This window comes from Rutidosis leptorrhynchoides, chromosome 7 (genome assembly GCF_046630445.1).
Source record: "Rutidosis leptorrhynchoides isolate AG116_Rl617_1_P2 chromosome 7, CSIRO_AGI_Rlap_v1, whole genome shotgun sequence".
NCBI lineage: Eukaryota > Viridiplantae > Streptophyta > Magnoliopsida > Asterales > Asteraceae > Rutidosis > Rutidosis leptorrhynchoides.
In genome coordinates this window covers 280755396-280766596 of record NC_092339.1, presented here as the reverse complement: position 1 = coordinate 280766596, position 11201 = coordinate 280755396, and the positions used below count along the sequence as shown (strand labels likewise).

Genomic DNA, 11201 nt, shown 5'->3' with positions numbered 1-11201 from the left:
TCAAAGTGGAAGTATGTTTTCTAAAATGGTCATCTAGACCTCGTTCTTTCGACTGAAATGACTACCTTTACAAAAAACGACTTGTAACTTATTTTTCCGACTATAAACCTATACTTTTTCTGTTTAGATTCATAAAATAGAGTTCAATATGAAACCATAGCAATTTGATTCACTCAAAACAAATTTAAAATGAAGAAGTTATGGGTAAAACAAGATTGGATAATTTTTCTCATTTTAGCTACGTGAAAATTGGTAACAAATCTATTCCAACCATAACTTAATCAACTTGTATTGTATATTATGTAATCTTGAGATACCATAGACACGTATACAATGTTTCGACCTATCATGTCGACACATCTATATATATTTCGGAACAACCATAGACACTCTATATGTGAATGTTGGAGTTACCTATACAGGGTTGAGGTTGATTCCAAAATATATATAGTTTGAGTTGTGATCAATACTGAGATACGTATACACTGGGTCATGGATTGATTCAAGATAATATTTATCGATTTATTTCTGTACATCTAACTGTGGACAACTAGTTGTCGGTTACTAACGAGGACAGCTGACTTAATAAACTTAAAACATCAAAATATATTCAAAGTGTTGTAAATATATTTTGAACATACTTTGATATATATGTATATATTGTTATAGGTTCGTGAATCAACCAGTGGCCAAGTCTTACTTCCCAACGAAGTAAAAATCTGTGAAAATGAGTTGTAGTCCCACTTTTAAAATCTAATATTTTTGGGATGAGAATACATGCAGGTTTTATAAATGATTTACAAAATAGACACAAGTACGTGAAACTACATTCTATGGTTGAATTATCGAAATCGAATATGCCCCCTTTTATTAAGTCTGGTAATCTAAGAATTAGGGAACAGACACCCTAATTGACGCGAATCCTAAAGATAGATCTATTGGGCATAACAAACCCCATCCAAAGTACCGGATGCTTTAGTACTTCGAAATTTATATCATATCCGAAGGGTGTCCCGGAATGATGGGGATATTCTTATATATGCATCTTGTTAATGTCGGTTACCAGGTGTTCACCATATGAATGATTTTTATCTCTATGTATGGGATGTGTATTGAAATATGAAATCTTGTGGTCTATTGTTACGATTTGATATATATAGGTTAAACCTATAACTCACCAACATTTTTGTTGACGTTTAAAGCATGTTTATTCTCAGGTGAATACTAAGAGCTTCCGCTGTTGCATACTAAAATAAGGAAAAGATTTGGAGTCCATGTTTGTATGATATTGTGTAAAAACTGCATTCAAGAAACTAATTTCGATGTAACATATTTGTATTGTAAACCATTATGTAATGGTCGTGTGTAAACAGGATATTTTAGATTATCATTATTTGATAATCTACGTAAAGCTTTTTGAACCTTTATTTATGAAATAAAGGTTATAGTTTGTTTTAAAAATGAATGCAGTCTTTGAAAAACGTCTCATATAGAGGTCAAAACCTCGCAACGAAATCAATTAATATGGAACGTTTTTAATCAATAAGAACGGGACATTTCAGTTGGTATCCGAGCGTTGGTCTTAGAGAACCAGAAAATTTGCATTAGTGTGTCTTATCGAGTTTGTTAGGATGCATTAGTGAGTCTGGACTTCGACCGTGTTTTCTTTAAAAATGATTGCTTAACATTTTTGTTAGAAACTATATATTATTAACATGTATATATTATGTGATATATTAATCTCTTAACATGTTTGATATTGTGTGATAGATGTCTACCTCTAGCACAAATCCCATTGACTCACCTAATAATAACGAAGAGTCGAATATATATTGGACTGATTCACAAGTTCCCGAAGAAGAACCGGAAGAAGAATCAGAACCGGAAGAAGAATCAGAACCGGAAGAGGAGGAACCGGAGGAGGAAATAGAACCGGTGGGGGAAATAATAAAACGTTTAAGTAAAAGAAAATCCTCAACCAACCGACCAAGGTTAATTATGGTCAATGGTGTTTCCGCCAAGGAAGCAAAATATTGGGAGAATTACCAATTCTCCGATGAATCGGATTCCGACGAGAATTCCGATGATGTTATAGAAATTACCCCAACTGAATTTAAAAAGGAAAAAGAAAATAATAAGGGAAAGGGCATAAAAATAGAGAAATATAATTCCAACCCCGATGAACTTTATATGTATCATCAACCCCCGAAGCCCTTAAGTTGTAACAATGACCCGGGAACCTCTAAACCACCAGGTTTTTATAAACCGTTGTGGAAAACGACAGCTCGTATTAGGGGAACATCATATATCCCTAGAAACTTGGCAAAACGAACCAAAACCGAAGAAGAAGAAACGAGCGAGTCGGAATAAGATAGTTGTATTCGTGTGGTGTAATATATGTAATATAGTGTGCTTATGGTTTATGATATATGTAAAAATTGCTTGTATTAATAAGTATTTTTTTTTATGAATCTAACTCTTGTCTATTTTACAGTATAAAAACACAAAATGGATAGACAACTCAATATTTTAAGAGACCTACCCGGAGACATGATTGATGAAATCTTGTCTAGAGTCGGTCAGAATTCTTCGGCACAACTATTTACGGCGAAATCAGTTTGTAAGACATTCGAAGAACGTTCCAAGAATGTCTTGGTTTATAAGAGACTTTCGTTTGAAAGATGGGGGATATCACATTGGGAAACCCATAAGTTACGATGTGTTTACTTTGACGCATATATTGCGGGGAACCCAAATGCTATTTTACGCAACGGGTTAAGAAATTATTTTGACTCAATGTATCCGAATATAGGACTTCATGATTTAGAAAAAGCGGCTAACATGCAACATAAAGAAGCATGCTATGCTTACGGGTTAGTAATGTTTGCTTCTCACCAAAGTGAGAAAAAGAACATCGGGCTACAACTATTAAACAAAACGTTCCCACAAGTGACGGAGTCGGTAATTGGGGTAAGAAATGAGGTTTTTAGGTTATTACGAGACTGTTGGTCATTACGTAACCCTCGTCCCTTTGACGACGTTACAACACGCTGTCTTATCAACGGCCATAACGGTTATGTTCCACAAGACCAAGGATGGGAAGTAGTCCTAGTAAAACCAGAATGCATGAATTGTTTCTGGACGTATGAATTACGTGTCTTTATTGCCTTTGCTGAACGACTTGTGTACTAGCTAGAATTATCATCACAACTATCTTGTATCAAAGTTATTGTGTGCTATATTTCATGCTTTATGTAAAATAAGCGGTATTGTAAGTTTGTAAAATATTGTATAAAAGTTTGAACGCGAAATATTATTATAATCAGTTTTTCATATAGAATTGTAGTAGTTGAATTGTATATTAGCTACTAAGTATGAACTTAACGGGTAGGTACTACCCGAATTTAAACTTATAAAACGCTAATATGAAGAAAAAGCTTTTATAAATGAGTTCATATTATGCTACGAAATACTATTAACTACTCTTAATATTTTGTATGATTAACTTGTTCCATTTGACTATTTTGAAGGAAATGGCACCGACTACTCGACACACCGTGAATATGAATGAAGAAGAATTCCGTACTTTTCTAGCTTCAAACATAGCCGCAGTACAGGCTGCGCTACATACCAACAATAACCTTGGATCTAGCAGTACAGGAAATCGTGTAGGATGCACCTACAAAGAATTCACTGCCTGCAAACCTTTGGAATTTGATGGAACCGAAGGACCGATCGGATTGAAACGGTTGACCGAGAAGGTCGAATCGGTGTTTGCCATAAGTAAGTGTACTGAAGAGGACAAAGTGAAGTACGCTACGCATACCTTCACAGTTTCTGTGTTAACATGGTGGAATACCTATCTAGAGCAAGTGGGACAAGATGATGCTTACGCACTACCGTGGTCAGCATTCAAGCACTTGATGAACGAGAAGTACCGTCCCAGAACCGAGGTCAATAATCTCAAGACAGAACTTAGATGGTTACGAACCCAAGGATTTGATATTACCACGTACGAAAGACGATTCACAGAATTGTGCCTATTGTGTCCGGGAGCGTTCGAAGATGAGGAAGAGAAGATCGACGAGTTTGTAAAAGGATTACCGAAAAGAATCCAAGAAGATATAAGTTCACACGAGCCCGCCTCCATACAACAGGTATGTAGAATGGCTCACAAACTAGTGAACCAGATTGAGGAAAGAATTAAAGAACAGATGGCTGAAGAGGCCAATGTGAAGCAAGTCAAAAGAAAGTGGGAGGAAAACGGTGATAAGAATCACCAATACAACAACAACAGCAATTATAATAATAATCGCAACAATTATCCCAACAATCGCAACATCAATCGCAACTACAACAAACGACCCAACAACAACAACAACAACAACAACAACAACAACAACAACAACAACAGCAGCAACTACAACAATCATACCAACAAATTCTTTATGACATGTGAAGTTTGTTATGACATACACTTTGTTCAAGTGCATGAGTTCGTCAAAAAATTCTTTATCATTGTATCTCATGTTCACAAGTATAGGGTAGTGTTGTATAATTCGAAAGACGGTCAAACATATGATATAAATAAGAGATAACAATAGTTGACAAAAGATGTAAAATTTCAATACCATTTCTTCGATTAGCATGCAGCAGTAGCAGTTGGATCCTGGTTGTAATAACTGTAAGTGACCCATTTGCGGTAGACTTTCGCTACGATTGTCCTATTTCTATCGCCCGGTATCAGTTGTGTTAGTGATGTTATTTGTGCCATACTATCAAAAGAAGTAAATAATTAGTATCAAAATGTAAATATATATTAATTAACTATGTACATAATGCATCCGTGGCTGTGGTTTTCAGTTGGAATAGGCAGTTGTTGCTGCCTCATAGTCGGTAATTGAGGACAAAAAATCTGTGTAGACAATGTTTTTGGTTATGTTAGGCTCGTGTTCTTCGTGTTCCTTAATTAGCAACTTCAATACATCCGGTGATGTAGCCCTTGATAGCTACATATAGCTGACAGTGGCCGAAGATGGGCTTAGGTAGATATACTCCAATTTTGTTGAGCGATTGACCCTGACTTTTATTTATAGTCATAGCGTATGAAATTTTTAATGGGAATTGTTGTCTTTTTAGAATAAACGGCAACGTTGGTTCCTTGTGGATAAGGTTCATCCTTGGAAAAAAAATACCTTCTCACCGACCCTTGTGCCTGTGATAATTTCAGCCTCGGCCGACTTTGATAACTTTTGAGTGATTATCATTCTTGTGCCATTACAAAGGCCACCTGCTATATTAATGTTCCGTAATAGAATTGCTGGTACACCTTTTTTTAGATGTAGTGTATGTGGCGGCAAGCCAGGGTAATTGAGCGTGTTCAGATATTCTGTTGGATAGAGCAATTCTGACTCGGCGCCATCATTTCCATGTGGAGTTGCAGTGTCGTAGCTGTAGTAGGTTGTAACTGGACCATCAACCATATCGACGATCAACGTATTTATCGTATCAGCAGCGTCATTTTTGGGGCAAACTATTGCTTTCTGTTGCAGCTCAATTTCGGATGGGTTTTATAGCGATTCACGGGGATATATTAAAGAAATCAGATTTGCCAAACCATTTGCATCCTCAGGAATACAGAGCGTGTCTAGGATTTGTACCCAACGACTTTTCAACGGGTCCTCTGCATCAGGCACACCAGTTTCACCATTTCCGACACTCAATAACCACTTTGAAAAATTCCGTGTTCTTTCCCTTATATGCGGTGTCAAACCTGGTTGGAGTAACCGCATGTTTTCTGTGAGTATGAATACCTTGAATTCTTTCCCACAAATGCGAAGTTGTTATGCAAGCACCCAGGATTGCTGACTGATGTGTGCGAGGTGGTGTATAAAATACTATTAATTTTTTGCTGGAAATACTATTAAATACGATACAATTTTACACAAGATATTTATTTATTTGTAGAATGGATATACCTAAACCTTGCTTCAACACTTATAGGCAGTGTACCTAATCGTACAGTAGTGTAGTTTTTAGTAAGTCCGGTTCGTTCCACAGGAATCTTTTAAACAAGCTTAACGCTATATTTTTAAAAACTATAATTGTAAAAATACAAAAATATATAAGAAATATTATTATTATAAAAAGGGGGTTTTTAGCGTTTAATGACCGGTTTGTCGATTTTTAAAACTTTAGTCGCAGTTAAAACCTAATGTAAAATATTAAAAATAAATATAACTTAATTTAAAGCGTAAAGTAAATAACGATAATGAAATTGCGATAAATAAAAGTGCAATAAAATAAAATTGCGATAATTAAAGAGTACGATAATTAAAAATGCAAATAAATAAAATGACAATAAATAAAAGTGCGATAATTAAAAGTGCAATTAAATATGAAATATATAAATTATGCTTATTTAAACTTCCGTAATCATGATGTTTGACGTGTTGATTTTAGTTTTATTACCATGGGTTAATTGTCCTTTGTCCTGGATTATTCGATATGTCCATACGAATTTGTCCATAATAGTCCATCAGTCATAATCATAAAGTCCGAAAGTCTTCGTCAATTTATTCTTATTCCCGAAGTCAAATATTCCAACTAATTGGGGATTCGAATTGTTACAAGGTCTTAATACTTTGTTTAATGAATACACCAGGTTATCGACTGCGTGTGGTCCAAGGTTTTACTACTTTGTTAACAATTACACCAATTACCCTTGAATGTAATCCACCCCTGTTTCAACAAGTCTATTAACTATTAATCCAATCCCGTGTCCGGTAAAATGAACAATTATTGGTAATTATAGATATCCGGCCCACCGTACCCAGTCAAGCGTATGTGGTTATATATAAATACGTCAAATTATAAGTCTATATATTAAATTAACGAGGTATCATTTAGTTAATATAAAACCCATTAATAGCCCATAGTCTAATTTCTACAAGTGTCGTTCTTTTATCCAAATCCCAATTATGGTACAAAGCCCAATTACCCAATTTTAATATTTAGCCCAACATCATGATTACTTCGTCTTAAATATGCATAATAATAACTTAGCTACGAGACATTAAATTAAAAAGGTTGAACATAACTTACAATGATTAAAAATAGCGTAGCGTTACACGGACAGAATTTCGACTTACACCCTTACAACATTCGCTAACATACCCTTATTATTAGAATTTAAAATTAAAATTATAATATATATATATATATATATATATATATATATATATATATATATATATATATATATATATACGTATGAGTAAGAAGAAGGAAAAACATGGATGATATTTATTCGACCAAAAACTGCGAAATTTATAGATGTGGCCAATATTTCAGGGCCATGCGATCGCATGGCTTTAATGCCTGATTTCCATGCGATCGCATGGAGGTAGGTATCAGCTCACACTCATTTGTTTTCTTGTTTGCCGATGTTTATATTATATAATATAATATATATATATTAATTTTAATAATTAATTATATATTATATTATATTCATGTGCATAGTTGACTTGTAATTTTAGGTCCGTTGCGTCGAGCGTTGAGAGTTGACTTTGGTCCCGGTTCCGGATTTTCGAACGTCCTTGCGTCTAATTTAATATCTTGTACTTTGCGTTTCGTGTCTTGTACTCTTGTAATTTTGAGACGTTTCTCATCAATAATTGGAACCACTTTGATTGTATTTTGTACTTTTGAGCTTTTTGGTCGTTTGCGTCTTCAATTCGTTGAATCTGTCTTTTGTCTTCACCTTTTATTATTTAAACGAATATCACTTGTAAATAGAACAATTGCAACTAAAAGTTTGTCTTTCTTGAGGGATAATGCTATGAAATATATGTTCGTTTTTAGCATTATCAAATATTCCCACACTTGAGCGTTGCTTGTCCTCAAGCAATATAATCTTGAAATAAAAATACTAGAATCACTTCTTTATTCTTCACACTTTGTACATCAGTGATTTCTATATGGCGGTATAAACAATGGTAGTAACGTTGTGGTTTACAGTCCCACATGACTATGAAAATTTAGAACCTTAAGGAAATTGGATATTTATGAAAACATTTGATCTATTGAAAATTCAATCTAGCTTTTACCCTAGATAAGTTTTCCGGAATAACCCTTCCCCGGTGTTTGCAAAATGTTTTTGTGGGTTTGGTTGGTTTCAGATTTGAAAATTTTAGCTCAAAACTTGCGGTTTTGTGTCACCCACTTGCTAACCTTGTATTAGGAAAGCAACACGTCCAGTATACTTGCTCCATATATTACCTTTCGGTAAACTACCGTCCGGTTGTAAAGGAAAGCGTTGAACAAGCAACTGTTAAGGCAATGTCCCCTGACATGCTCTTAATTATGGTCTATAACATGTCGGATGCAATTACTATCCTTTGTAGGAGCAATAGTAAAGCTCACCCTTATAATTTTTCGGTCTGGAACAGGGTCCTGTCTTCGACCATGCTATGCAACCACCGTTCTTACGGTTGACACCCGATTTGGTTCAGGTGACCTAATGAATTCCAGGTGAATTCTCAGGATTTTACGTTCAATGGTAATTAACGCATTAAAAATGGGTTTTTCAGAAAACAAATCGGTTTGTAATTTTGATCAAAATATTTTCTCGTTCAAGCTCGAGTTTAGATATCATTGAATTTCATGAGTTTGTAATTCTCAATCTTTAAAGTCAATCTCAAGGATTGAGTAATATCAGGCTTATAAGCTGATTTTTGATCTTTAAGGTGATTATCCTTTCCTGGGGGTCTGATTCATTAGTCTTATCAAGCTAATTTGCACGGCGTCCTCCCCATTTTACGAGACAGATCCTCTCATGGTTAGGATAAGTCTGACCACTTGGCGACCCTGTTTGATGCTGAGGTCCGTAGATTTCCTGCTGATTTTAGAGATGACTTTTCTAGATTTTTCGTCAACCTACAGCTGGTCTGGACGACAACTTCCTGACCTAAATCAAGAAACGCGTGTCTTTTTTGGAAGACTTTACTTCCTTTTAATGATGGAATTGATTCATCGTGTAGCTCCATCTTTCTTTCAAATATATTACAAGAAATTGGGTAAAACTGATAAAATTGTCCAAAACAAAAGTATCTTCAATTATTTGTACAAAAATATGTGATATATGTTTTTAAATAACTTGGTAAATTTTTTCCACACTTGGCTTTTATTTTCTTTTTTATTGTCCTCTATTCCATTTTAAATGAATTCTAACATTTTGGTTTGTTTCTCAATTTATGTCCTTTCCGAGGTAACAATAATTTCGGTGTTAACACCTAGTTTTATCGTTCATAAATATGTATAAACATGATTTTGAGTTCATTTAATTGAAAATTTTGAAAATTTTACTAGAATTGGGTAGTCAGTATATAAGACTAGGGCTGTTCTTTATCATCAGAGAGCACTAGATTCTAATACAACTACTGCGTTACTAGTATTTTTTTTAATGGTAACCAAGTGTTTAAATTAAATTTTTTTAAAAATCCGAAAGAATTTAACCTCTTCCCACACTTAAGATCTTGCAATGCCCTCATTTGCAAGAAATCAGTAACAATTTAAATTATTGAGGGTGATTCGCGTAGAAAAATGATTAAATTTTAACAAAGTTTTCAAAAATATTGGCGTTTGTTTGTTGAAAGATAAATGGTGCACATCATTTGTTCATTCCATCTTGTTGTTACATCACATTTGTTTTTCGTTTTGTCGTCAAAATTAATAGCTTTTGCTGAACTTAATGCCAGTCTTTGAAAATGCGCTGTTTTACCCTGTTGTGTACAATTGACATACATAGAAATAATAACATGCATGGTAATTTGAAATGGGACTTAAAATCCCACTTTCAAATCAAATATGAAATATTAGTACAACAAATAAAAATATTAAACATTACAATAAAAGTATAAAAAAATAATGTGTTTAAACATAAATAATTAGAAATAATAAAAAGATAAAAATCATAGAAATCACCAACAGGAACTATATCAATCTGGATAGGGGTTCCAGTTCATGTCGTCGTCTGGGTTCCATGGTTGGTGATAGGTGTATTGGTAGGCTTGGTTAGGGTCGTAGAGAGTATATGGTGGTCTCATCTCGGGCTGGTGTGGAGGATAGTAAGCGGGTCGGGTTGGGACGTAGTGATCCTGAGGTGACAGCCGGCTCATAATCTGGCGCTGATGATAGTCCCATCTATCATGCTGTCGTTGCCTGGAATGCTCGTAATCATTCCGGGCTTGCCACTCCTCCATCCGACTAAATCTCTCTCCGTTTGTCATATCTACCTCGTCTACACGCTGGTAGACGTCAGTCATAGCTTCCCAAATGACATCCCTAATGTCATCCGCTTCCTCCATTTCCTCATCTGAAACTCTCTCTACCTGAGGATGACTACCTTCATAGGGTACTGGCTGGTTGCGTCTGCTCTTTAATACCTTAGCACCCTGATAGACCTTCAATCCTAAAGGCTCAACCTGTTCCCTACATTCCAAAAGTGGACCCCCTTGGTCCCTATCTACACCTAAATACTCTCCAATGAGAGTAACAAAAATACCACCTCCTATTATCCCCCCTTTCTGTATTCCTTCCAACATTTTTGATAAATAAAAACCAACACAGTAAGGGATATTAACAAAGCTTCTTGGGTCTCGAATACACTTTAGGTAAAATAAATCATGTAAGGTCATTTTCTCTTTATTGTGACCTCTCTGTGCAATCGAGTTAGCCAGAAATCTATGAATTATACGAAGCTCAGCTTTGTTAATATGTAAGTAGGAGTGTTTTCCTCCCAGTGTAAAAACATTATAGTTTGACATACGCCTCCAAACGGCGTTCGCGTCAAATTCCTATCTACCCTTTCACCACAATAAATCAAATTCATACAATCGGGTAGTAGCAATTCACTAGGAGTGTAAATCTGTAATGCCCTGGCCATGTCCAGCATGGACATCCTGTACATCCTACGGCCAAGTATAAACCTAAGAAAACTTCTATCATCTAACCTATCTACATCTGCATTTAAAGCTATAGTACTCATAAGCTCTATACACCATTCCTTATATACAGGTCTACGGATGGTGAATAAACGTTCCCAATCGTGAAAAGAAGTGCTGCCATACCTTTGGATCAGATGCTCCCTAACTGAGTTAACTAACCGGACCCTTTCCAAAGGCTCCCAATCAATTACC

General features: G+C 35.2%; 1 protein-coding gene across 1 annotated transcript; it reads right to left on the bottom strand.

Moving 5' to 3' along the window:
• Window positions 1–4965: 4965 nt before the first annotated feature.
• Window positions 4966–5792, bottom strand: LOC139860040 (uncharacterized). The gene is made up of 3 exons (XM_071848814.1): window positions 5661–5792; window positions 5196–5543; window positions 4966–5079 (listed from the first exon to the last, which is right to left on the bottom strand). The coding sequence occupies exons 1-3, from the start codon at window positions 5790–5792 to the stop codon at window positions 4966–4968; spliced, it is 594 nt and encodes a 197-aa protein (XP_071704915.1).
• Window positions 5793–11201: the final 5409 nt, after the last annotated feature.

Bases quoted from the DNA above. Each gene is read 5' to 3' on its own strand.
- LOC139860040 (XM_071848814.1), bottom strand. From the start codon at position 5,792: ATGCGGTTACTCCAACCAGGTTTGACACCGCATATAAGGGAAAGAACA. The intron at 5,544-5,660 runs GTACAAATCCTA...GAGCTGCAACAG, and splicing joins ACCCGTTGAAAAGTCGTTGG to AAAGCAATAGTTTGCCCCAA. The intron at 5,080-5,195 runs GTATTTTTTTTC...AATAAAAGTCAG, and splicing joins GCACAAGGGTCGGTGAGAAG to GGTCAATCGCTCAACAAAAT.